Source organism: Syngnathus floridae, chromosome 10 (genome assembly GCF_059516105.1).
Source record: "Syngnathus floridae isolate MCC-2025c chromosome 10, RoL_Sflo_1.0, whole genome shotgun sequence".
Classification (NCBI taxonomy): domain Eukaryota; kingdom Metazoa; phylum Chordata; class Actinopteri; order Syngnathiformes; family Syngnathidae; genus Syngnathus; species Syngnathus floridae.
In genome coordinates this window covers 14,544,540-14,572,187 of record NC_142422.1, presented here as the reverse complement: position 1 = coordinate 14,572,187, position 27,648 = coordinate 14,544,540, and the positions used below count along the sequence as shown (strand labels likewise).

The 27,648-nt window shown below is 48.4% G+C and overlaps 2 protein-coding genes across 6 annotated transcripts; one reads left to right on the top strand and one right to left on the bottom strand.

The window, feature by feature from the left end:
- Positions 1-120: 120 nt before the first annotated feature.
- LOC148392674 (DNA-directed RNA polymerase III subunit RPC7-like) lies at positions 121-18,427 on the top strand. 2 transcript variants are annotated; one of them, XM_088388029.1, is made up of 8 exons: positions 121-318; positions 5,408-5,514; positions 5,584-5,722; positions 5,788-5,859; positions 9,747-9,803; positions 12,803-12,894; positions 13,116-13,214; positions 17,079-18,427. In XM_088388029.1, the coding sequence occupies exons 2-8, from the start codon at positions 5,413-5,415 to the stop codon at positions 17,151-17,153; spliced, it is 636 nt and encodes a 211-aa protein (XP_088244155.1). In that variant the 5' UTR covers positions 121-318; positions 5,408-5,412; the 3' UTR covers positions 17,154-18,427. The 2 variants fall into 2 exon arrangements, with proteins under 2 accessions (XP_088244155.1, XP_088244154.1); XM_088388028.1 differs by lacking the exon at positions 17,079-18,427 and adding an exon at positions 13,271-13,478 and having other exon boundaries at positions 124-318.
- prune1 (prune exopolyphosphatase 1) lies at positions 13,461-27,600 on the bottom strand. 4 transcript variants are annotated; one of them, XR_015861054.1, is made up of 11 exons: positions 27,192-27,600; positions 26,658-26,768; positions 26,383-26,588; positions 19,503-19,687; positions 19,281-19,439; positions 19,119-19,210; positions 17,354-17,512; positions 17,115-17,205; positions 15,476-15,737; positions 14,892-15,014; positions 13,461-14,418 (listed from the first exon to the last, which is right to left on the bottom strand). XR_015861054.1 is itself a non-coding variant. In XM_088388026.1 (9 exons), the coding sequence occupies exons 1-9, from the start codon at positions 27,228-27,230 to the stop codon at positions 15,529-15,531; spliced, it is 1,251 nt and encodes a 416-aa protein (XP_088244152.1). In that variant the 5' UTR covers positions 27,231-27,600; the 3' UTR covers positions 15,464-15,528. The 4 variants fall into 4 exon arrangements, 2 of the variants coding, with proteins under 2 accessions (XP_088244152.1, XP_088244153.1); XR_015861055.1 differs by lacking the exon at positions 14,892-15,014 and having other exon boundaries at positions 13,461-14,060; XM_088388026.1 differs by lacking the exons at positions 13,461-14,418; positions 14,892-15,014 and having other exon boundaries at positions 15,464-15,737.
- Positions 27,601-27,648: the final 48 nt, after the last annotated feature.

Genomic DNA, 27,648 nt, shown 5'->3' with positions numbered 1-27,648 from the left:
ACGCGTCCATCGAGTGTTGCTCCATGCGGGATGTTAAGAGGTGGTACGTGTCTGAGAGAAAATAAAGTACGTCATCACAAACGCCACGCACGGAGTCGAGTGTGTCTTATTATAGTCACACCTGGCTTGCCAGGCTCGGATTGTGAGTTTGCTGCAGTGCTTCGGCGAGCCGCTAGGAGGCGGCGCGCTAACGTCTGATTCGCTGAAGGATCCAAACAGCAGAAAGTAGAAACAATGGGAAGATGGCGGCTGGCGCGTAATGACTCGGGCAACTACGAAAGGCTTCATTTTTCAGCCGACTGACGACTCACAGCCGAAGTAAGACTTTGGATGGAAAGGAGTAAGCTTTGTGCAAAAGATTTGACTTTAGTGCAAAATCTTTACGACGACTGCTGAGTGGAACTTCACTCAACGGTTGAGTGGAACTTCAAGCAAGGTTTGTTGTCGTATCTGCTTGGAGAACTTGCTTCGTTTGTTTCACACTGTGGCCAGTAAGACGGACAACAACTACTAAATTTGTCCGCTCTCCGATTGTGCTTGACGGGGCGCATTTTCTGTCGCTGACAACGTCACGGTCACCATCCTATCGACGTTCTACAGTGCACGACTGAAAGGAGAACCGACTTTATCACTAGTCTCCAATGACGTTACGTCCAAGTTGGATATGAGATAGAGTAAAGTAAACCCACAATCGAATTTTTGATGGCTGAACAAAGTATGGCTTGGTGGCGATTTAAACGCAACATTCTCATAGTCATTCATCGTCGTCCCAATTAAAACAAACACAAACCTCTACATACAAATTTAATTCGAACAGGTGTTGTGCTCGATTTGGTTCCCCCGTGAGATTTTGTTCCCCCTACCGCGGGAGCGCGTACGCCTTGTTTGGAAAGCGAAAAACCGATGCCGTACGGCGTCAGCACTATGTTGTTTTCAATAAAAACATGAAGAACTCGCGTTTGCGTCAGTCAATTTTTTTTATTTTTTATAAAGGATTATTCTCATTTGATGTCTTTAAATTCATCCGCGTTCTGCCGTTGAAGCGGGGTGCATTCAAAGACCAGTCGTACAGACAGAACACTCATTCACTTCACCAAAAAGCAACAATATAATTACGTGAGCTCTTTGCATAAACCTCGATGCAAAGAAACTCCTCTTTTTGGGTACCGTTACATGCTACAAGGAGTATATGTTACAAAGGCGACTTTATACTTACTTGTGATCATCATTCATCCATCCATTTTATTACTCTGGTATTTTCAAAGCAAATTAATATTGTTGCGTTTATTAATTTGCTTTGAAATGACAGCGCAATATAATTAAAACCTGACACTATAGCAATGTCATACATTTAAGAAAAAGCCACACACGTTTTGTGATCACATCTTTCATAATGAGAATGATTTGAGTGAATTGATTTGAGTGAATAATTGAGAAGAAATTTCAGTTCTGAAGCCTCCTTTTGTCCCAAGCAAAGTGACAGGTGGTGGGGAGGGGGGATAAAAATTGTAACAGGAACTCTATGAAAAGTGTCAAGCCGTGAGAATTTGTGCCCCCCTCCCATTTTGAGAATGGTGAGTCCTGGACATCGACCGGGGGGACGACGACGACGACATAACCTCACGGGGCCGCCGTGAGGATGTGTTCCCCCCTGTAAGTTGGCCTAGTAATGAGGGATTCCGTTCTAATTTGCCAGACAACCTGAACAGACCCCCAAGAAAATAGAAAATAACCCGGTCGATGTCCAGGACTCACCGTTCTCAAAATGGGAGGGGGGCACAAATTCTCACGGCTTGGCACTTTTCATAGAGTTCCTGTTACAATTTTTATCCCCCCTCCCCACCACCTGTCACTTTGCTTCGGACAAAAGGAGGCTTCAGAAGTGAAATTTCTTCTCAATTATTCATTCAAATCGATTCACTCAAATCATTCTCGTTATGAAAGATTTGATCACAAAATGTGTGTGGCTTTTTCTTAAATGTTTGACATTGCTTTAGTGTCAGCTTTTAATTATATTGCGCTGTCATTTTAAAGCAAATACAATTTCCCTGAAGGACATTTACACCTCCCATCTTACCCGCAAGGCAACCACGATTGTGAGTGATGTGAGTCACCCAGCTCACTCTTTGTTTGACGTTCTGCCCTCTGGGAAGAGGTACAGAAGCCTGCGCTCCCGCACCACCAGACTCGCCAACAGCTTCGTTCTCCAGGCTGTTAGGTCCCTGAACTCGCTACCCCCTTCTGCGTAGCGTGCTGCACTTTTGCGCTATTTTCTGGAATGTCTGCTGTACGCTCACTTGCTCCTTTTTGCTCCTCTTATTTATTGTTGTGTTATTTATTCATTATTAATTCAGCACGCTGTTGTTTACTTGATTGTCTATTGTGTGCCATGTCTTGTCACCGTGGGATAGCGGGGAACGAAATTTCGGTTTCTTTGTGTGTCTTTGGCATGTGAAGGAAGTGACAATAAAGCTGACTTAGACTTTGATTTGACTTTGAAATGCAACAATATTAATTTGCTTTGAAAATACCTGAGTAATAAAATGGATGGATGAATGATGATCACTCTTTTGTAATATATACTTGTAGCATGTAATGGTACCCAAAAAGAGGAGTTTCTTTGCATCGAGGTTTATGCAAAGAGCTCGCGTAATTATATTGTTGCTTTTTGGTGAAGTGAATGAGTGTTCCGTCTGTACGAGTGGTCTTTGAATGCACCCCGCTTCAACGGCAGAACGCGGATGAATTTAAAGACATCAAATGAGAATAATCCTTTATAAAAAAATAAAATTGACTGACGCAAACGTGAGTTCTTCATGTTTTTATTGAAAACAACATAGTGCTGACGCCGTACAACATCGGTTTTCCGCTTTCCAAACAAGGCGTGCGCGCTCCCGCGGCAGGGGGAACCAAATCGAGCACAACACCTGTTTCACCAGCAATCTCCTTGTCCTTTATCCATATAAGCAAAAGGCGTACATCTCTTCCAGGGTAGGGCTCTGACATTTAGAGATGATTGGGATCCCCTTGAATCGCTTGACCGCTTTGAGGGCTCCCTTCTGCTTAATGATTGTTGGCACGTTTTTACGGTGATATTGTTTTGCAAGATCACTCACACGCACCCCGCGCTCATGTTTTCCTATGATGTCTTGTTTTAATTGTAAGAAAATCATCAACTTCTTTTTTCACCACGACTACCATTTGCGTTACCCTTCTTGGGATGCTAACTGATGACACCTCGTCGTGCCGCTGTCTAGCGGGCTAAACATGATGACGTCGTATGTTGGGAATTACTTTGGATATTGTGTCAAATATTTGATCTAATTTCACATGGTATGATGACAATTTTTTGTTTTATATTGATATTGAGTCAAATATTTTATCAAATTTCACATCACATGTTGAAAAACTTATGTTTAAGCAATCGTATGTACAGTTAAGGACAAAATTATTAGCCCCCCTTTGAAAATGTCATTCTTTTTTTAATATTTCCTGACTGCTACTTACTAGAGCAATGATATTTTAGCACAGCATTTATGAACATATCAGATTTATTAGGAAACCTTCATTACACATAATTTTGCTCAGAAGCAGAACATTACATACAAAACCAAAAAATACCATGGTCAAAATTATTAGCCCTTTGGGAGTAATGGTTGATCTGTTGAGTTATATTCCAAAGCACTGGTCTAACAAGTTGTTAAAACTTTGCCAAGCTCTCAATGATTGACCTGAAATCAAATCTAGAGGTTGCTTTCAATATTACGCATGGCTGAAGTTTACCTGTGGTTCACATTACTCTGCAATCATGGTGAAAGGAAAAGAAATTAGTCTTGACTTAAAAAAAGAATTGTTGATCCTCACAAGGAAGGAGAAGGTTATACAAGGATATCAAAGTAATTCAAAGTCTCAAGAACTGCAGTCAGAAGCATTACAAAGAAGTTCAAGGAAATTCACACAGTACAGAACAACAAAGGCAGAGGCAGGAAGCGAAAGATTTCCAAATCTTTGGAAAGAAAGGTAGTCAGAGATGTATCGAAAGATCCACGAACAACTGCCAAGACACTAGTTAATGACTTGGGGAAGTCTGGAATAGATGTCTCAAGGAAGACAGTCACAAGAGCCCTGCACAGAAATGGTCTGCGAGGGTGCAGAGCAAGAAGAACTCAACTCCTTCAAAAGAGACACCTTTAACAAGATTGCAGTATGCTCGGGACAACATGGAGAAAGGCGATCAATATTGGAAGCGTGGTCAGATGAGTCTAAACTGAAGCTGTTTAGTCACTGAGATGTAGCCTTTGTTTGGAGGAAGAAGGGAGAAGCATACAACCCTAACAACACTGTCCCGACTGTGAAACATTGAGGTGGGAGCATTATGCTTTGGGGGTGCTTCAGTGCAGCTAGCACTGGGAATCTTGTCAGGATAGAAGGAATCATTAGGAAAGAAGATTATGAGAAGATTTTGAGGGAAAACCTTAAACGGTCTGCTTCGAAGTTGGGTTTTGGTCGTCGTCTTGTGTTTCAGCATGACAATGACCCGAAACATACATCGATAATGGTTAAGGAATACCTTTAGAAGAGCAAAGTCAATGTTCTGAAGTGGCCTGCATAAAGCCCAGATTTAAACCCCATCGAAAACTTATGGAAACAACTGAAGACCAGAGTTCACGCCAGACGACCATCAAACCTAGAGGAACTTGAGAGAGTTGCCAAGGAAGAATGGGCTGCAATTCCTCAGGAGACCTGTCTTAAGCTTGTTGAGAACTATACAAAACGACTGCAAGCTGTTGTCCAGCAAAAAGGATACACAATTGACTATTGATGCAAGGGCGGCTAATAATTTTGACCATGGTATTTTTTTGTTTTGTATGTAATGTTCTGCTTCTAAGCAAAATTATGTGTAATGAAGGTTTCCTAATAAATCTGATATGCTCATAAATGCTGTGTTGAAATAATTTTGTCCTTAACTGTAGAGGTTTGACTCTGTCATTAATTGGCTGGTTAATTGATGTATTTTAATCAATATAAAATAGTGATTTAATTTAAAAATCATATGTGTTGCTGTTTTTTTCAAACTTTTAGTCAAATATATTCTGAACATGAATGATTTTATTTCAACTTTTTCTTTTCTGCCTCTCATCTATGGTTGATTTTGACTTGTTATTTATTTTTGCAGTCCTACTTTTGGATGATATATGGTGCACTCTTGAACCTTTTTATTTTGTGCCATCTTCAGGAGGGAAATACTTTTTGAAGGCACTGTAGTTCATAACCGGCTGCCAAAGGTCGCTACCGTGGCATCTTACATGAACACATTAGTTGTGGTTTTCTTGCATTGCCACGGCGACCACCTCCCAAGCAAAAACAGTCACGCTTTTGCTGTTGTCGTTGCACAAATGGCTCATAGGTGGGATGTCGGGGCGTGGTCGTGGCCGGCGCGGTGCAGAGGGCGCAAGCGTCACCAGAGGCGAACCGCTCCTGCCGTCTGTTCAGCAGCCCAGTCCTCTGTTTCCCGTAAGTGACCGACATCGGCATCAGCTCGGCTTGACCTGTGACCTTTGGCCTTTTTCCTGTGCCGCGCAGGCGATGGAGCACAAGCCCCTCCCCCTGACGTGCGGCGAAGAGGCAGAGTACCTGTTGGCCCTCAAGCAGGAGCTCAGAGGCGCCATGGGCGCACGACCAGGTTTCATCCAGCCGCACGCGGGTCACAGGTCACACGCAGGTCAGAGACCTTGGCTGCTGCTGCACATATCTAGATCCATTGTTTGATTTTGATCTGATATTCAGATGTGGAAAGATATTCAGACAAATACCACAACTCCAGCGAGCAAACGGACGCGCTGACCAACTGGATCACAGGTACATTTACGGACTTGCCATACCTTTGTTTTCCCATCCATCCATCCATCCATCCATCCATCCATCCATCCATCCATCCATCCATCCATCCATCCATCCATCCATCCATCCATCCATCCATCCATCCATCCATCCATCCATCCATCCATCCATCCATCCATCCATCCATCCATCCATCCATCCATCCATCCATCCATCCATCTTCTGCTTATCCGGGGTCTGGTCGCGGGGCCAACGGCTTTAGGTGGTACTCCGAGACTTCCCTCTCCCTAGCCACTTCATCCAGCTCATCCCGCGTTCCCAGGCCAGCTTAGAGACAGTCTCTCAGTGTGTCCGGGCTCGTCCACGGGGTCTCCTGCCGGTGGGACATGCTCAGAACACCTCTCCAGGGAGGCGTCCAGGAGGCATCTTGATGAGATGCTCGAGCCACCTCATCTGGTTCCTCTCAACGTGGAGGAACAGTGACTCTACTCCAAGTCTCTCCCGGATGACCGAGCTTCTCATCCTATCTCTAAGGGAGAGCCCGGACACCCTGCGGAGGAAGGTCATTTCGGCCGCTTGTATGCGGGATCTCGTTCTTTCGGTCACGACCCATAGCTTGTGACCATAGGTGAGGGTAGGAACATCTATCAACCGGTAAATTGCCTTTTGGCTCAGCTCTCTTTTCACCACGACAGACTGGTACGGAGTCCGCATTACTGTCGACGCGGCTGTCGATCTCACGCTCCATCCTGCCCTCACTCGTGAACAAGACCCCAAGTTACTTGAACTCCTCCACTTGGGGCAGGAGCTCATCCCCGATCTGGAGAGAACATTACCCCGTTTTCCGACCGAGAACCATGGACTCAGATTTGACCGCTTCACACTCGGCTGCGAACTGCTCTAGCGAGAGCTGGAGATCATGGTTTGGAGAAGACAACAGCACCACGACGTCTGCAAAAAGCAGAGACGCAATGCTGTGGTCCCCAAACCGGACACCCTCAAAGCCTCGGCTGCGCCTAAAAATTCTGTCCAGAAAAGTTATGAACAGAATCGGTGACAAAGAGCAGCCTTGGCGGAGTTCAACCCTCACTGGGAACGAATCCGACTTACTGCTGGAAATGCGGACCAAACTCTGGCATCGATGATACAGGGACCGAACCGATAAGGGTATCAGTTGGTTCAGCACCCCGTACTCCCGAAGCACCCTCCACAGAACTTCCCTAGGGACACGGTCGAACGCCTTCTACATTTCCACAAAACACATGTGGACTGGTTGAGCCGAGGGTATAGAGCCGGCCCACTGTTCCACGGCCAGGACGAAAACCACACTGCTCCTCCTGAATCCGAGGTTCGACCTCTCGACGGACCCTCCTCTCCAGCACCCCTGAATAGACCTTACCAGGGAGGCTGAGGAGTGTAATTCCTCTGTAGTTGGAAGACACCCTCCGGTCCCCCTTCTTAAAGAGGGGAACCACCACCCCAGTCTGCCAATCCAGAGGCACCGTCCCCGATGTCCACGCAATGTTGTAGAGGTGTGTCAGCCAGGACAGCCCCACAACATCCAGAGCCTATAAAAACCCCGGTCGGCTGCCTTTACAATGGAGGCACGGAACATGGTCCATTCGAACTCAATGTCCCCCGCCTCCTCCAGGACGTGGGAAAAGCTCTGCCGGAGGTGGGAGTTGAAGCTCTTCCTGATGCCAAGTGCACACATGGACACCCTTATGTTTGAACATGGTGTTCATTACTGACAATCCGTGTTGAGCACAGAAGTCCAATAATATAACACCGCTCGGGTTCAAATCGGGGAGGGGGCGTTCCTCCCAATCACATCCTTCCAGGTCTCACTGTCATTGCCCACGTGAGCATTGAAGTCACCCAGTAGAACGATGGAGTTCCCAGAAGGAGCGCTCTCCAGCACTTCCTCCAAGGACCCCAAAAAGGGTGGGTACCCTGAGCTGCCATTTGGTGCATAGACACAAACAACAGTCAGGACCCGTCCCCCCCACCCGAAGGCGGAGGGAGGCTACCCTCTCGTTCACCGGGGTTAACCCCAATGTGCAGGTGCCCAGTCAACAAGTATGCCCACACTTGCTCGACGTCTCTCACCATGGGCAACTCCAGAGTGGAAGAGAGTCCAGCCCCTCTCAAGAGGGCTTGTACCAGAGCCCAAACTGTGTGTGGAGGCAAGTCCTACTATGTCTAACCGGGACTTTTCTGCCTCACACACCAGCTCGGGCTCCTTTCCAGCCAGAGAGGTGACAGTCCATGTCTCAAGAGCCAGCTTCTGCAGCCGGGGATCAGGTCACCTCCCAGCTCACTTAGCACCTGAACCCTTTGGCCCCTCCCACAGGTGAGCCCATGGGAAGCGGGACCCACGTCTCATTTTAGGGCTGTGCCCGGCCGGGCCCCATGGGCAAAGGCCCGGCCACCAGATGCTTACCTTCGAGCCCCACCTCCAGGCCTGGCTCCAGAGGAGGGCCCCGGTGACCCGCGTCCGGGGGATGGAAAACGAAGTCCATATATGTTTTTCTTCATAAGGGGCTTCTGTGGGCCATGCTTTGTCTGGCCCCTCACCTAGGACCCTTTTGCCATGGGTGACCCTACCAGGGGCATGAATCCCCAGACAACATGGCTCCTAGGATCATTGGGACACGCAAACCCCTCCACCACGATAACGTGGCTTTGTTTTCCCAGGACAGTCAAAATGGGGGAGACCACTTTCTGCTCGCGCACAAGTGCAAGAGACAAATTGTGTGAGGCGAAGCTTCACGACCATCGAGTACTCCAATCGCGATTATTATGCATTGGCTTTAGACAGTCGCCATGGCTTCCCTGTGCAGGCAGGCCGAAAGACGGAGGCGTGGCTGCTGATGCGCACCAAGGACCCTCCGACGGCCACCAAACGACCGGCAAGCTCAGTGGGATTCGAATGGCCGACCCTGCCGCCTGAGTCCCAAATGGCGAGACATAGGCTTAAACTAGTGGGGTCCATCTCGAGGCTCGCGAACCAACACGGTTCGCTCTCAAAGCAGTCAGAAGCGGGGGGTTGAGGGTCATCGGCATTTGCCACGATGTGTGGGGACGATTTTACTCAGCATCCCGCCACTAGGGAGCGCTATCGGTCTCCACGTCAAGGAGATCTGCTCAACAACTAGGAGTACAATTGCTGCCAAGAGATGATGGTTCTTGAATCTACTTTTCAGATTTTAGGAGCGCTACTTTCAATACATTTTGGAGCCATTCAAATGCGACCGGCTTTTTTTTGCGTCTCTACTGGGCCATTGTCTTTTGGTTCACCAACAACTACATTTGATATGCGAAGGCTCGATTGGCATTTTTGTATGTACTCAAGAGTTGTCAAACAATACGCCATGTTCCAAAGTCACCGGCTATAAAGCAAAGCAAATTTAAGCTTCAATGTCATCGACCGCAAACAACGGAACTTCTTGTTGTTTCTTTGTTTCTCATAAGGTTTTGTCTTCAAAACGAGTTGAACACACCGAAGAGCCATGGAAAAAAATACAAGAGCCCAGTCGGCGTGTGTCCTCTAAGGAGGTTCAACATGGTTGAAGTTAGATTTGAATTTCAGTCATGAAAAAAAACAGTTGGCTCTTGCCATGAAATGAAATCAATCCAAGAGTGTTTGCGTCCCGAGTGCAAATATTACAAGTCTGAGCAACATTGGCGCACAAACCAAGAGCATCTGCAAGCTTTTTTACCTCCACCATTCCTTTTCCATTTGAGCTGGTCGCCCCGTTTCCCAGCTTCTTTTTGAGTCTTGAGAACTCAGGTGTGCGCTTGCATTGGCCAGCTTGCCGCTGCCGTCTTCAGTCACATGGGTGTCTTTTGCAGATTTGCCTCAACAGGTTCACTTTTATTTTTTGTTTTTTCTTGTTGTCCAGACTGGAAGAGGTTCCCAAAAGAAATACAACTTTGTGTTAGAAGATCACTAAAAACAGGTGAGTGCATAGAAACACGCGCACGCACAGCGGCGAGTAGAAGTGGGCTAATCATTGTTGACTGCCGAGAACAGGGGTGTCCAAACTTTTTTAAAAGGGGGCCAAATTTGGTGAGGTGAAAATGTGTGAGGGCTGACCATTCAGCCTGACATTCTTGACATAGAACACAAATCTAAACAAATTTGACTGTCACTCATTTTATATGAGCCTTTCTTATTTATATTTCTAGAAGCTTAAACATGTCTGGTTTTTTTTTGAAAAATGACATTATTGGCAAGTAAATGCTCACTGTAAACACGACAAGATATTGGAACTTTTAAATTCAAAACTGAGAAATAGCTAATCTTATTCAGGAGTACAAACACATAAATGTGGATTTGATAGTCACAAAACAAAATTAATTGTCTGAACTGCACTGTCTGGCTCAAAGGCGGTGGTTTCGATGTGCAAGATGTCACGCAAAGGAGGATTAGTTAGTAGTGTTCTCATGCAGCTCTTGTTTATAACCGAAAAGGTCTTCTCACACAAATACGTCGAGCCAAACAAGCTCAGTATTTTCTTAGCAAATGTTTGAATCTCATGGAACCTGATGGCTGTAAAAGTCCGCAAGAGAGAGCTGTAGTTGTCGACTGCAGCAATCTGCGTCACACTGCAGCTTAATGTTTCAGTTTGTTGCAGTTTCAGGTGGTCTGGAGCAACATCAGGGTCCAGGGAGAAAGGAGAGGAAAAAATCTCTTTCTCAATTGCTGAGAAATCCCGAAAGCGTTGTTGGAACTCCTCAACCAGAGATTAGATGTCTGCCGCATACCTCTTCGTTTGAGCGCTGATATTGCTCTGTGGAAAGCTGGTCATGATTTCCTGCAGTGTTGGATAGTGTGTGATATTAGGCTGCGTTTGTGACAGGTGCCTTTGGAAAAGTTGCATCTTGGTTCCAAAGGCTTTGATGTGTGAATACAGTTGGCTTACCACTGAATTGGGCCCATGAAGGCTAGTGTTCAGCATGTTCAGGTGCATTATTGTGTCAACTAAAAAACCCAAATCAGCCAGCCAAACTGGATCACATAGTTCTGGGATCTATTGTTCCTGTTTTGCCATGATTTCCCACCTAAGAGAGTAGAAGCGCTGCAGTGCAAACCCCCAACGTCGTTGTGATAGACATCTCTGTATTCACTCTGGATGTTGATTAGAAACTGTTGAAACTGACAGTGGCACACGGCTTTAGAGCGGATATAATTAATAGCCTTTATCAACAGTTTCATAACATGATCATATTTTAGATGTTTGGCAAAGAGAACTTGCTGGGGATTAATACAATGGCGTTTTACAGCTTTACCTCCTTCACAGCCTGTTACAGATTAGGGTTGATAATACTCTTCAGTTGCCAGCCATAGCAGGTGCGCCATTCATAAGAATCCCTTTATCCCACGGGAGTTTCATGTAATCTACGGCAGAGCAAACAGAAGTGAATAAATCCATTCCTTTTGTTTGCTCTTGAGGTCAAGTAGCTCTTCAGTCACATTCATTTCACTGTCCGCTCCTTTCAAAAAATAAGTAACTGAGCGGTTCCAATGCATCCGTGCTTTTGTCGCAAGCTAAGGAAAACAAGTCAAACTCCTCTCCTCTGGCCTCCAACTGCCTCTTAATATCTGATGAAAAATATGTGATGAAATATCTTCAATTCTTCACACCAGGCAAACATTGGCAAATTCTTGCTTCTTCTCAGGGCAGATTTTCTCTACCATTGACATCACAAAGTCTTTGATAAATTCACCCTTGGTAAAAGGTTTGCAGTGCTTCGTAATCAGCTTTGCCACCTCGTAGCTCACCTTTGTGGCATTTTCATTTGACTCTCGGGCTCTTACGAAAAATCGCTGCTAAACCAGCTTCCAGCTGCTGCAGTTTTTCGCTGCGTTCCTTCACCGTTACCTTGTTGTATATGTCACCATGTTTCGTCTGGTGGTGTCTATTGACGTTGTATTGCTTTAAAACAGACAGTCTCTTGGCAAATTAGGCGGACACAGTTGTTTCGTATTTCAATGAAAAAAATAGTCATATTTCCACTTGTTCTGGAAGCGCCGACACTCCCTGTCAACTTTCCTATTTTTATTTGCTTTAAAACAGACAGTCTCTTGGCAAATTAGGCGGCCACAGTTGTTTCGTATTTCAATGAAAAAAATAGTCATATTTCCACTTGTTCTGGAAGCGCCGACTCTCCCTCTCACTTTCCTATTTTTATTTGTGGTCGCCATTTCGGTAATTGGCCGTAAGTCACAGGTTCATGCAGCCAGAGTGCGAGAGAGTGGGGCTTACCAGATAGTAATCTGCTGGGTAAATATAAAATACCTTTTGTAGCCCGCGTGTGTGTTTTATACTTCAACAGTGCTGGCCACATATTATAGATTTTATGACAGGCTGCGGGCCTGATGAGAATTTATGTCCAATGATTGATGTCCACAATACAGCCCGCGGACTAATTGCGGTCCGCGGGCCGGACTTTGGACATCCCTGGCCAAGAATGATTTTCTTGGGCCACATTGAAGCCAAGCGTTGCCCGCCAAGTGCCAGCCACTAATCAATCGGTCAGATTACGTCCACTGCAATGATTAACAGACACCAGGATATGGTAGCATGCATCACTTTGGATTTGAAGGAAGCACAACATTTTGGTCAGTTAAACATTCGGCGAGGATTTTCAGCGTGTCACCTAAATTAATGAAGGGCGAGAGAAACGTCGACGTGTCGCATCTTTTGTCACTGACAATTCAACACAGGATGTGTGTGTCTAGCGTGGCAGTCAATGACTTGGCCAAATTTACAGTGATTGTCAGCTTGTCACCTAAATTAATAAAGCGGAAAAGAAATGCTCACCAGTTTTGGCACTGACAATCCAACGTAGGATGTGTGTGTCTGGCGTGGCACTCAACAACTTGGCCAAATTTAGCCACTAGCAAATAAATCCAGAACGCAATGCAGTGTCCTTGCTCAAACCCAAACGTTAGGTGTGTCTGGAGCGGCGCTGCGATCCAAGAGAGGTCGGGCTGATGAGCAGAAGGAAAGCGTGAAAGAAAAACAAGTCCTCCTCAAACTTGAGGTGAGCCAATCACTAAATACGCCAACATCAAGTCCACCTCGCCGCCGTCAACACCCCTCATTCCGCCTTCAATACACGCTGCCACCCTCAATGCTGCCTTCCACTCTCTTCACCATCTTCACCACGTTTCGCTCGCTACCGTCGGTTGCGCTGTAGACACGTGGCTGCTGTCCGTCACTTCTCTTTTAACTAATCATCTGCCGCATGTGGTCGTCATGGAGACGCTGGCAAACGAGGAGCAGCGGGGCTCCGAGGACGAGGAGGAGAAGAAGGACGACGATCAGGAGGTGGACGAGGAGTATGAAGAAGAGCTGGAGGAGGTGAGCCCGTGCACGAACGACTTTTATTTTGAAAGGTCACTCTGCGTTTGTGGCAGGACACCGATTACATCATGTCCTACTTTGACAACGGTGAAGATTTTGGCACCGGAAGCGACGACGACATGGACGAAGCCGTTTACTGAAACCTTCAGGCCATTGCCGTGGCAACACTCAGACGAAATGACCATTTTGCGAGCTTTCTTTTTTTAATTCCTTTTCATGTTAAATGTTCACTTTTTACTGAAATACAAAAAGTCAAAGTCAGCTTTATTGTCAATTTCTCCACGTCAAAGACACAAAGAAACCGAAATTTCGTTCCCTGCTATCCCTCGGTGACAAGACATGGCCCACAATAGATAATCAAGTAAACAAGTAACCAACAGCGTGCTGAATAAATAATGAATAAATAACACAACAAATAAATAAGAGGAGCAAAAAGGAGCAAGTAAGCGTACAGCAGACATTCCAGAAAATAGCGCAACAGTGCCGCACGCTACGCAGAAGGGGGTAGCGAGTCAGGGTCTTAACAGCCTGGAGAAAGAAGCTATTGGCAAGTCTGGTGGTGCGGGAGCGCAGGCTCCTGTACCTCTTCCCAGAGGGCAGAAGGTCAAACAAAGAGTGAGCTGGGTGACTCACATCACTCGCAATCGTGGTTGCCTTGCGGGCGAGATGGGAGGTGTAAATGTCCGTCAGGGAGGGGAGCGAAGCACCAATAATCTTACCAGCCGTATTCACTATGCGCTGCAGGGCCTTCAAGTTCTGTTCAGTGCAGCTACCACCCCAGACAGCGATGCAACTGGTGAGGACGCTCTCAATGGTGCCACGGTAGAATGTAGACAGGACTGCCTGAGGAGCACATGCACGCCTGAGCTTCTGCACGAAGTACAGGTGGCCCTGAGCTTTCTTTGCCAGTGACGCGCGGTGTTTGCGGACCAGGAGAGGTCCTCACTGATGTGCACCCCCAGGAACTTGGTGCAGCTCACCCTCTCCACCACAGCACCGTCGATGATCAGCGGCAGGTGTTTTGTGTGACCCTTCCGGAAGTCAACAACGATTTCCTTGGTCTTGTTTACGTTCAGCAGGAGGTTGTTGTCCCTGCACCACGTGGTCAGAAGGTCAACTTCCGACCTGTACCGAGTCTCGTCGCCCTTCGTGATGAGACCCACCAGAGTCGTGTCGTCAGCAAACTTCAATGCGGTTGTCGCTGTAGGTCGCAGTGCAGTCATACAGTGAGTTTTACGCCAAATCCTTGTTTTTGTTTGACAAAGTAGCATAGGAGTGGTCTGACTTGAGATTTTCAGCTTAGGCATCATTAAGTTGGCCTGTTGGGTTGCTTTGTGTGAGAGCCAAAAGCTGAGACAGGAAAAAGTCAGTGCGAAAAAGATGTACGAAAATGATGCCAGTGTGCGTACATGCATGGGCAAAGACAGCCACAAAGTACGACAGCTCACCAAACAGATCAGTTGGCCTTGGCTAGCTTAATGCTAAGCCAGAATTGGGAAGCTCATAGTCAGGAGCGTCAAGAGTGTTGTGAAAAGTGTTTGCCCCAATTTGAGGAGAGCAATCCCTTTTTGATTGCTGCAAAGCGGGAAGTTGAGCGCCCCTTGGGATCATGCGCACACGAGTTAAGTTGTAGCTGTCAGCCATCTGTGCTGCAACAGGCGGTATCAAGCCCACCTTCCTAGAACGTGGCATAAATTGTCGATGTGTAGTTGCCTACTGGCAGGCCAGGCACCGGTTGTCGTGGCGCCACTCTCACTGCGCATTATTTTCGTATCTGTGAATTCACACGCAGGCGTCCTGTGGGAAGGAGACGCTGTCATCAACACACACGCAGTGTTTCATGTAGCACACACACTTAGCTGTCTGTGGTTGCAAGTCAGACCATGGGGCGTCCCACAAAATCCTGCGCAACTGAAGTGCCAGAGGGCGGCCATCCTGCATGCTTGGCAACAGGATGGAGTTGGGAGCTAATCCCGCCATCCAGACCACGTCATCTTAGTCTGGTGAAATCTACGGGCGAGCTCGACATTTGCCAGCCGATTCTTTTCCCGATGGGGAGAGCAGTCCTCAAGTGGCACGGACAGATGTACCTTGACTTTAGAATGCAAGCGCAAGCCACAACATGCACAAAGCGCTCCTCCGAAGCGCTCCTCTCACACACACCGAGGCGCTCCTCTCACACACACTGAGGCGCTTTCACCCAACTCGACATTGCCTGCTGCGATGCGCAAGAAAAGTGACCCATGTGAGGTTGTTACCTTTATTTGCACATACATGACAGTGCGGTTGGAGAAGAGCACATCTTGCGGGCTCAACGAGCGTCGATCTGGCCAAACTTGTCATGCAGAGCGTGGGCGCTGATGGGGGGCGGTCCAGCGTCCAGGGGACAGCCCTCCGCCAGGCTGTTGGCGGGCGTGGGCGGCACCCGGCGCTCCCCGTCCTCGTTGTCCTTGTCGCGGCGCGCCCTCACAAAGTCTTTGAGCAGCGGCAGAAGCTTCTTTCGCGACGCCGACGCATTACCTGAAGAACAGACGGACCAAAGTCAACCCCATTGGCGGTGACCTTCCACGCTGCTTTGCCCTCACAAGGCCTCGTTGAGGCCTTTTCCCTGACCCGTAGAAGAAGGCCCAAAGTTTGCAGGTGGTGACGTATTTCAATAACCTGTCTGAGGAGGTTGACAAACTACAACAGCGAGAGCGACAGCAATCAATGAGAGTGAAAGGCTGAGGAATCAGTAACGGCCTGTCCTTGAGAGGAAAAGCTGCTTGGTCTGAGTTGTCACATAGTGTCGTCAGTCTCATCAGGGCAGCTTGCTTGTGGGTGCGCACCCACGACTCATTGTGGGGTGAAAGCTGCAGCTCAACAATTTGTTTTCTTCACACCTTCTCACACTTTCATCCTAACGCCAACCACATGTACAGTATCTCACAAAAATGAGTACACCCCTCTCATTTCTTTTAGTTTTTGGTTGTCGCCACACACGCTGGACACCATAGTTCCAGTAACCTATATCCTTAGTCTGCTTGTCTTCAGGATATGGATACGAGTTACTGGAACCATGTCCAATGGTCTGATGAGACCAAGATAAACATATTTGGTTCAGATGGTGTCCAGCGTCTGTGGCGGCAACCAGGTGAAGAGTACAAAGACAAGTGTGCTGGAAAATAATGGTGGCCACACAAAATATTGACATTTGGGTCCAAGTTTGACATTTTCAGTTGGGGTGTACTCACTTTTGTTGCCAGCATTTTAGACATTCATTGTTGTATTTTGAGTTACCTTGAAGTAACGCTACATTTACTTTGCTATCCAAGCTCTACAGTGACTACTTAACATTGTCTCAAAGTGTCATTTCTTCAGTGTTGTCCCATGACAAGATATAATTAAAACATTGCAGAAATGAGAGGGGTGTACTCACTTTTGTGAGATACTGTATGTCACTAAGTGACCTATTTCCCACAAGAGAAAAAAAATAAAGCCATATGAGGACAAATGGAACAAAAGTTTGAATTTGGATGCAGGGCACGCAATTAGGGATTTTGCACTCAACTTTTGTGCCTGATTAAAAGTCAACAAATTGCTTAGAATCAACAGCCGAGACGGTTCCAAAAAGCTCGGCCGGGCTGGGCGCATCACCGAACGGCGGAGGCAAAGGCGGGCTCGCTGAGTCTGGCCGCAGCGGTGCATTCGCAGGGAGGCACATTGATGGCTTTGTTTTTCTTGGATGAGAAGGCTTTTAAAATGACGAGTAGCTAAAATTCAAACCACAATTCCATTTTACCCGATTGCCCATGCCGAATCACTTTCCAATGGCTGAGAGTCAACTCTAACTGCGGCATGGTGTTTGTTTTTCACCGGCAGCTCATGGTGCTCATTTTTAAGGTTAGAGGGCCTTACCTTGGTGAAAGGCCACCACATGGTCATGAGGGCAGCTGATGGCATGCAGGTCCAGGGCAGGGTCGCTGGCCCGCTCCAGGAAGTGGCTTACCTGTCAGGAGCAGGCGGGGGAGTGGTCGTAAGAGGACATTTCATCACAACATATGCACCACTTTCACCGCGGAGACTTTACAGATAAAGAGACAGGGTACACGGGGCTTCCAGAGCCAGCCTCGTGCGCGCACACGCGTACAGCTTACCTGTTCCCTGCAGGTGGCGCTGTGACTAAAGAGTGCCAGCTCTCGGATGGGCTGCTTGGCCTCTGTGAAGGAGATGCTCATCAAAACCAGCACATCCAAAGCCAACTTGCGGCAGAATCCAGAAAGCTCCTCCTCTAGCTCCGCCCTCTGCAGGAACACCTGACACACACACGCACACAGACACATGCAAGCTAACACTCGCACACACGCTCACAATGACCCACGAAGACATATCATGGGAAATCCACTTTTTTTGCTTTTATATTCATTTTATTGTGCACTTGGAGTCTCCAAGATTGTAGAAAAGTGTAATCTATCCCTCCCGGTGTTGCAGAGATACTTTTATGATCTCTTCCTGGTTTCTTTTATATCAAACATTGTTTTAGGTTCTTTACCTGACATGTTTCGGCGGTTTCTTCCGCCTTCATCAGAGTGTCCTTTCTCGATAACTTCTTCGTAATAATTGTACTAAGTTCATCTTGTTTTTCCTTGTTTTAATCACTTCCTGGTTTCTTTTATATCAAACAAATTGTTTTAGGTTCTTTACCTGACATGTTTCGGCGGTTTCTTCCGCCTTCATCACTCATCACTATTTTTTACTCCGTTCATTTTTCTTCATTATCCATTACGTATTTTTATCTGTTACGTTTATCTGTTACGTCACATTCGTTGGGGCAGAACTACCAAACAAGATGGGTGCGGCCAAATGGTTTCGCAAATCCGCCATCTTTATTACTCTGAGAGACTTTTGTAGTCCAAACTCAAGGATGCTGAAGTAGAGAGATCAAAATGTTTCATTGTTGGATGCATCACACAACTTATTGCACTGTCCCCCAGCATCAGAACATCATAGAAGTGCCTGGTCAAATGTTATTTTTCAAGCTTGGTTCCCACATCTGTGGGCAGAGTCCTACTACTTCAAGGACGAGTGTTTCAGAAAATATTTGTATAGAGAAGGATTTGCCAACTTTGTTTCGTTGATGGTTCAGTTCCTTCAATCTATGGAAACGGCAAACACAGTAAAGCGGTAAACTTGAGATGACATAAAAATAATAAACTATTTCACTTTAATAATGTGTTTCTATGCACTTGTTTTTATAGCATTAGCGTCAGTCTTTCTGCTGATTTTAGAGCTGTGCGCTCTATATTTTCACTTCTTGTGAGTGTATTTTGAGTAGTTGTATCAGATGAATTGCATTGAAGGTGCTGTTTTATTCTTAAGAACACAATAATGTGTTGAATGCATTCTTCAACTTCTCACTAACGCTAGCATTAGCTTACTTTGTAGCTTGACTGCAGTGCTTATTTAGAAGACGTGTTCATAAATATTGTGAGGGGATTTATTTTAAGTGTTATGTATGTATTGACAAGTCTTCTGTCATTGCCATCTTTTAATCAATCAAAAAGTTTGCGGCGCAAGTAAACACCACCTCAGCTAAAAAAAACTAGAAATATATCCGACCGGAAAGGGAGGCGCATATCTTCCGGCCTGGAAGAAGTGGGGTGTGAAGTATCTCATTTGCATTTAAAGAGACCGCACCAAAACAGCATGCGCTGTTCCACTTTACATAGACCACAACTGAATGCGTAAAATGGAAGAATTTGTACATAATAAATTACATAAGTGATATGTAAGCTTTAACACACAATTTATATAGTGATATGTAAGGTTTAACACACATGCTCATTGACACACAAGTTTTTTCCTGACCTCGAGTTACACACACCCAAAGGGCTGTGAGAGTGAGAGTGAGAGAGAGAGAACCTCAATGGGCAGGTAGAGTACGGAGATGGCCATGGACAAACTTCCTTTGAGCATCTTCATGTCCTTCATCAACATCTGTTCCGTGTTGAGGCCTGAAGACGATGACATCATCACACGTGACCTCACGCGTGACATAAAAGGCCCCGAGCAAGGCGGACTCACCTGACACATCAAACTTGGCATTGTGCAGGGCCTGGAAAAGAGCGGCACGCGGTGGCAGGGAGGGGAAACGTGCTTCTAGGGCGGTAGCGATCAGGCTATCTTTAGCCGTCACCTTCCCCGCCGCGGGTGCCATGTTGACACAGTCCGCCAGGATGGTCGCTAAACAACGCACCCAATGCTCGTCAGTCATGGGCGACCAGGCGTCTCTAAACCCTCGCTTACCGTAGAGAAGCTGCGCCAGCTGCTGGTCCAGGATGTGTGGTGCTTTCTGGAGGAGGCGCTCAGTCACCAGGGTGGCGCAGGAGCCCACTGTCTCCACGGTAGCGGGGCAGGAGGGGCTGGGCTCTTGCTCCAGCATGTGATGGTCGATCACCTCCACCACCGCCCCCTCAAGGCTGGCATCTGAACTGCAGGGACAAACACCTGACAGGTCACCCCACTCCGCCTAAGCCCCCCACTGCCGGTGGTTGGACACAGGACCGGTTTTAGCTATGGGCAATATGGGCGATCGCCCAGGGCACAATCCACGTGGGGCGCATGAGCGAGCTCAAGAAAAAATAGAAAATCGCCAGTTTTCTAGCTCACTCAGTTCCATCTCAAATCTGTTCAGCGGGCACTGGGGTGATGTCAATTTGCTGCTGAAAGTTGGGGTTCTTTCGTTCTTTGAGCGTGTGTGTCAGAAGAGCAGCCCTCCCCTCTCGCCTTACCCCTCCCTCCCCGCCTCTCTTGCCTGCAGGCAAGAGGGCAGCGGCCGGCGGGGGACACCAGAGAGCAGAGCGGAAAAGCAAAGGAAGGGGAGCGAGGGATTCCAAGGCCACACAACTGCCTCCAAATAAATTGTATTTATTCATAAAAATAATAATACCTATCCACATGTAATCAATTGGGTTATGTAAAAATTTACACACAAAAAAAAAAAATCATCTCGTCACCTCATCTCGCCTCGAAAACTGCTCCGTTTGCATTTTGGGAACCGGATGTGAGTGAACGCTGGCGCGACTTGCTGCCGCTGCTCTCCGGTCATTTTTAATGTTTTGCTCTGATTTCTTGCAAAGTCTACAGCAGACCACCAAACCTTGATGAATGTGGTATTGTTGGCTTCATTCTGGGTCAACTCCCAAGCGGACTTGTCTGTCTGAAGCGTGTCTTTGACCGCCCAGGTGCTACCTGTGTGCTAGTGTGTTTGCTTTCCATTTGCTGTCCATCTCCTTTCTTCCCCCATCCCACCCCCTCTCTCTTTCCTGCTTCCAACTTCCCTCTGCTGCTGACCTATCTGAACTCATCCGAAACTCAAAGCCATCTACATGTCAACTTGACCCCATGCCTTCTTCCCTCTCTGCTGCCCCTGATTACTGCCATCATCCATTCTTTCCTCACCTCTGGCTCTGTCCCTCTATCTTTCAAATCTGCTGCAGTTACACCAACTCTTAAGAAACCTGGCTCAGACCCCAATATCCTCAATAACTTCAGCCCCGAAAAAGCTGTTACATTGCAGGTCCACACTCACCTCTCTAGTAATAATTTATATGAACAGTTCCAGTCCTGTTTTCGCCCTCGACACAGTACAGAAACAGCCCTCATTAATATCACAAATGATCTCCTTATTTCAGCGGACTCTGGTCTAATATCCATACTCATTCTCCTTGGTTTAAGCACAGCTTTTGACACCATCTCCCACTCCATCCTCCTTGACCGACTAGCCTCTATCGGACTGTCTGACACACCCCTGGCACTGGTTCCACTCATATCTCTCTGGCCGCTCTCAATTTATCCAGTTAAAATCATTCACAGCTCTCCCCTCCCGCCTGTCCTCTGGTGTTCCTCAGGGCTCTGTCCTTGGTCCCATCTTATTTATCATTTACCTCCTCCTACTTGGCCTGATTTTCCGGAAACACAACATTAATTTTCACTGCTACGCAGACAACACCCAGCTCTACATCTCCTCCAAACCCCCTTCCACCCTACCCCCTCTGTGCGGGCCTTCAAGAAATCAAATCTTGGTTCACCTCAAACTTCCTTAAAATTAACAGTGACAAAACGGAGGTAGTTCTCATATTATACATACGTTTATTACGTTGCGCCTGGACTACTGTAACGCATTATTCTCTGGTCTTCCTAAGTCCAGTAGACTTTTGTCTACTAACTAGCTAGCATTTTGTAATGCTGCTGCACAGCTGCTCTCACGGACAATGAAAATTTGATCACATTACCCCAATATTAGCCGACTTACATTGGCTCCTGGTCCATTTAAGATGTGACTTCAAGGTTCCTCTATTAACCTATAAATCATTGCATGGCTTAGCGCCTTCATATCTCGTCGACCTAGTTGTTCCTTGCGTTCCGTCTCGTAACCTCTGCTCGCAAAACACTAGTCTTTTAGTGACCCAGAGGGCCAAAAAAATGTCTGCAGGGTCTAGAGCATTTTCTATTCGGGCTCCAGAACTTTGGAATGCCCTACCAATGTATATTCGAACTGCTACCTCAGTAGAAATATTTAAGACACATTTCTATGATATGGCCTTTAATTAACCTGTAGTGACCGATTCGGCCCCTCCGTGAGTTGTCACCTTACCGTGATGGAGGCGTTTGCGTGTCCCAATGATCCTAGGAGCCACGTTGTCTGGGGCTTTATGCCCCTGGTAGAGTCACCCGTGGCAAAAGGGTCCTAGGTGAGGGGCCAGACAAAGCACGGCTCAAAAAGCCCCTTATGAAGAAAAACATATATGAACTCAGATTTCCCTCGCCCGGACGCGGGTCACCGGTGCCCCCCTCTGGAGCCAGGCCTGTAGGTGGGGCTTGAAGGCGAGCGTCTGGTGGCCGGGCCTTCGCCCATGGGGCCCGGCCGGGCACAGCCCGAAAAGGAAACGTGGGTCCCCCTTTCCATGGGCTCACCACCTGTGGGAGGGGCCAAAGGGGTCGGGTGCATTGTGGGCTGGGCGGTGGCCAAAGGCAGGGACCTTAGCGGTCTGATCCCCAGCTGCAGAAGCTGGCTCTTGGGACATGGAATGTCACCTCTCTGGCTGGAAAGGAGCACGAGCTGGTGCGCGAGGCAGAAAAGTCCCAACTAGATATAGTCGGACTTGCCTCCACACACAGTTTGGGTTCCGGTACTAGCCCTCTTGAGAGGGGCTGGACTCTCTTCCACTCTGGAGTTGCCCACGGTGAGAGGCGTCGAGCAGGTGTGGGTATACTTATTGCCCCCCAGCTGGGCCCCTGCACATTGGGGTTCACGCCGGTGAATGAGAGTAAGGCCTCCCTCCGCTTTCGGGTGGGGGGGACAGGTCCTGACTGTTGTTTGTGTATATGTACCAAACAGCAGCTCAGAGTACCCACCCTTCTTGGGGTCCCAGGAAGAAGTGCTGGAGAGCGCTCCTTCTGGGGACTCCAATGTTCTACTGGGTAACTTCAATGCTCACGTGGGCAATGAAGTGCTGGAGAGCGCTCCTTCTGGGGACTCCATCGTTCCACTGGGTGACTTTAATGCTCACGTGGGCAATGACAGTGAGACCTGGAAGGGCGTGATTGGGAGGACCGGTCCCTCCGATCTGAACCCGAGCGGTATTCTATTATTGGACTTCTGTGCTCAACACGGATTTTCTATAATGAACACCATGTTCAAACATAAGGGTGTCCATGTGTGCACTTGGCACCAGGACACCCGAGGCCGCAGTTCGATGATTGACTTTGTAGTCGTGTCATCGGATTTGCGGCCGCATGTTTTGGACACTCGGGCGAAGAGAGGGGCGGAGCTTTGATTGTGGAGGAAGATGCCGGTCCGACCTGGCAGACCCAAACGCTCTGTGAGGGTCTGCTGGGAACATCTGGCAAAATACCCTGTCAGGAAGAGCTTCAACACCCACCTCCGGCAGAACTTTTCCCACGTCCCGGGGGAGGCGGGGGACATTGAGTCCGAATGGACCATGTTCCGTGCCTCCATTGTTGAGGCGGTCGACCGAAGCTGTGGCTGTAAGATCGTTGGTGCCTGTCGTGGCGGTAATCCCCGAACCCACTGGTTGACAACGGTGGTAAGGGATGCCGTCAAGCTGAAGAAGGAGTCCTATCGGGTCGTTTTGGCCTGCGGGACTCCGGACAGGTACTGGATGGTCAAGCGGAACGTGGCTTCGGCGGTTGGTGAGGCAAAAACCCAGGCGTGGGAGGAGTTTGGCGAGGCCATGAAGAATGACTTCCGGACGGCTTCAAGGAAATTCTGTTCCACCATCCACTGTCTCAGGAGGGGGAAGCAGTGCAACGTCAACACTGTTTACAGTGAGTATGGCGTGCTGCTGACCTCGACTTGGGACGTCGTGAGTCGGTGGGGAGAATACTTCGAAGACCTCCTCAATTCCACCTACACGCCTTCCATTGAGGAAGCAGGGCCTGGAGACTCTGAGGCGGACTCTCCAATCTCTGGGGTCGAAGTCACTGAGGTAGTTAAAAAACTCTGCGGTGGCAAGGCCCTGGGGGTGGATGAGATCCGCCCGGAGTTCTTAAAGGCTTTGGATGTTGTGGGGCTGTCATGGCTGACACGCCTCTACAACATTACGTGGACATCGGGGACAGTGGTCGGATTTGTTCCCAGTGAGGGTTGAACTCCGCCAAGGCTGCCCTTTGTCACCGATTCTGTTCATAATTTTTATGGACAGAATTTCTAGGCACAGTCGAGGCATTGAGAGGGTACGGTTTGGGAACCTGAGCATCGCGTCTTCTGCTTTTTGCAGAAGACGTGATGCTGTTGGCTTCTTCAGGCGGTGATCTCCAGCTCTCACTGGAGCGGTTCACAGCCGAGTGTGAAGCGGTCGGGATGAGGGTCAGCACCTCCAAATGCGAGTCCATGGTCCTCGGTCGGAAACGTGTGGAATACCCTCTCCGGATAGGGGATGAGATCCTGCCCCAAGTGGAGGAGTTCAAGTATTTTGGGGTCTTGTTCACGAGTGAAGGGAGGATGGAGGACAAGATCGACAGGCGATCGGTGCAGTGTCGGCAGTAATGCAGACTCTGTACCGATCTGTCGTGGTAAAGAGAGAGCTGACCCAAAAGGCAAAGCTCTCAATTTAGCGGTCGATTTACGCTGCTACCCTCACCTATGGTCACGAGCTATGGGTCGTGACCGAAAGAACGAGATCCCGGATACAAGCACCCGAAATTAGTTTTCTCCGCAGGATGTCCGGGCTCTCCCTTAGAGATAGGGTGAGAAGCTCGGTCATCCGAGAGAGACTCGGAGTAGAGTCGTTACTCCTCCATGTTGAGAGGAGCCAGATGAGGTGGCTCGGGCATCTCATCAGGATGCCTCCTGGACGCCTCCCTGGGGAGGTGTTCCGGGCATGTCCCACCGGTAGGAGACCCCGGGGACGACCCAGGACGCGCTGGAGAGGCTATGTCGCTCAGCTGGCCTGGGAACGCCTTGGGATCCCCCGAGATGAGCTGGATGAAGTGGCTGGGGAGAGGGGAGTCTGGGAGTCCCTCCTAAAGCTGCTTCCCCCGCGACCCGACCCCGGATAAGCGGAAGAGGATGGATGGATGGATGGATGGATGGATGGATGGATGGATGGATGGATGGATGGATGGATGGATGGATGGATGGATGGATGGATGGATGGATGACCGATTCGGCGGGAGTTTGTGTTTTCGCTCCCTCCCCCCATCCCCCTCCACCCCTCCCTGGCTGGGGAGGTGGGTAGGTGACACCCAAGCTGACAGCGGCTGTCTGGATTCTCGTGGACCAATCAAGATGAGGGAACTGCAGCGGATTACCTCCCTCAAAGAAACTACCAGGACAATCAAGGGCACCTCCTGCAGCTCTTTGCTTTGAATTGGACATCCACTTTTTCTTTAATTTTTTTTACATTATGTATTTTATGTGCCCTCTCTACATCCATTGCAGCCTGGTGATCCTGAAAGGGGGATCCTCCCATCTGTGGTCCCTTCTCAAGGTTTCACATTTTCAGTCTATATAAATAAACTTGACTTGACTCATCGGTTCTAAAGCTTCCCTCAACAAACAACCCAGTCTCACACTCACCATTGACAACTCCTCGGTTTCCCCTTCCCCTCAGGCTAAGAGCCTGGGTGTCGTCCTTGATAGCACCCCATCATTTAGCACCTACATCAACAACATCATCCGTTCTGCCTATTTCCACCTTCGTAACATCAACCGCCTCCGTCCATCACTCACTCCAAACAGCGCTGCTATCCTGGTCCACTCGCTCGTCACCTCCGTCTGGATTATTGCAACTCCATCCTTGTTGGTCTCCCCAACAAACTCCTCCATAGATTGCAACTGGTCCAGAGTGCTACTGCTCGCATCGTTACCAGAACCCCTGTCCACCATCACATCACTCCTGTTCTACACCAACTCCACTGGTTTCCTATAAAACAGCGCATTGACTATAAAATTCTCTTCCACACATTAAAGGCCATCCATAACCTCGCCCTTCCATACCTGTCAGACCTCCTGCACATCAACATTCCCACCCAGTCTCTCAGGTCTGCCTCCACTATCACCCTCACTGTCCCCACATTCCGTCTGTCCACTATGGGGGCTAGAGCCTTCAGTTGCTCTGCCCCTCGCCTCTGGAATTCTCTCCCCCCAGACATCAGAAACATTGACCCCATTCATCTGTTCGCATCCCACCTCAAAACCCACCTGTTTAGGCAGGCATATGTCTGAATTCATCACTCTGCTGCAGATGTTTTTTTGCTTTTATACTCTTTTTTCTTTTTTCCTTTAATTCTGCATGCTATTTTATGTCTGTACGGCGACCTTGAGTGCCTTGAAAGGCGCCTTATAAATAAAATGTATTATTATTATCTGAAAAAATGGACAGTACGCATTACCTGCATTATCTGATGCACGCATGCGTGACGTGATTCATGTTACGTTAAGGATGTTTGACAGACCAGATGGTGTTTGCAAAAAAATTTTTTGGGGGGTGAGCAGGGTGGGGGGGGCCGCGATGAATGGTTCCCCCAGGGCGCAAAAGTAGCCAGGATTGCCTCTGGTTGGACATCACTACAAGTGGAACCTGTCTGACTGTTTTGATGCACTTTTTATGAGCTTTTTGTGCCTACTTGCAGGACAGCCAGCCACCTTCCAAGTTTTTACCTGGGAAGGACGTTGTGGTCGACGAGCGTGAGGCGCAGGCGATCCGACCGCCGCAGCGCCACCAAGTCAAGCTGGTCCCGGAAGAGCAGGAGGTCCGGAGACAGGCCTATCTGGCGCAGCAGGAACACGTTGTCGGAGCGGAGCGGTAGCTCCTCCCGCCGGATGTTGAGCAGCGGCACAACGAGCACCTCTTCGATGCCGCAGCTCTGCCCAGAAAAGGTGGCCGCTTGCACAGCACATTGGACAAGACGAGGCGAGATGGGACATGGGCTCACCTTGGACAGGAAGTAGGCGTACGCCAATGAGGACGCCATGGAGTCCAGGTCGCAGGCCTCGTTTCCCAGAACCACGTGGAACGGACAGCCCGACGGCAAGCCGGCACTTGCCTGAGCCAAGGGTAGCCCACAAAAAACAGATGACATGCAGCATCCATCTCACGAGCTACAACAGCCGCCCCCCGACACGTGACATTCGACACCCAACATGTGACAATCGAAACTGGGCAGTCAACATCCCACAGGCGACATTCGACGTCTAGCAGCCTACATCAGACTGGCAACACGAGGCAAATCTCCAACCGCGAAAACTGTTCTCTTTAAAGTTTGATTGGCAGAGACCACGTGTGACTGCCTGACCGACTCTTGCGCTTGACGCAGCTCCATGTCTCGCGGGATTGAGGCAAGCTCACGTTCGCGTTGCTCCAGGGAGAAAATGTCAAACAAAAAATGTCAAACGACCCCACCTTCGATGACTGTCATCCCCGCCGTGGACGCACGCCTGTCATGTGTGCGTGTGTGTGCGTGCGCTACCTGGACGGCTGCGTGGCAAGCAGAGAGAAAGTCGTCCATGGGTCATGCACGGTTCCGGTCCAGTGATCGAATGTTGCTGTGTGGCGATGAGCGTGTGAGAGGTTACGTTGCCTTCGCGGTCTTCTCCCAATGGGAATATTTTGCTTCGTCTACTGTTGTGTCACCGAGGCTCCATATTTGACATCCATCCAAGCTCCAGTCCGAGCGTTGGCTGTGAGAGAAGCCTGGTCGTTGTTCGGCGCGATGATTACGTCATCAAAAAAGCGACGATTCTCGTACGATTATCGCAATTGTAAAAAAAAAAAAAATCTGAGTTTTGTTTATGAAGAGACGCTTTAGAAGCCCCTCTAATTTACAGAATCAACAACACGCACACATTGTGTCGCTCGTGCCCAATTTTCGGCGAAATACGTGTACGTTTCTCTTTTTCAAATACCCCCCCCCCCCCCTTTATCAT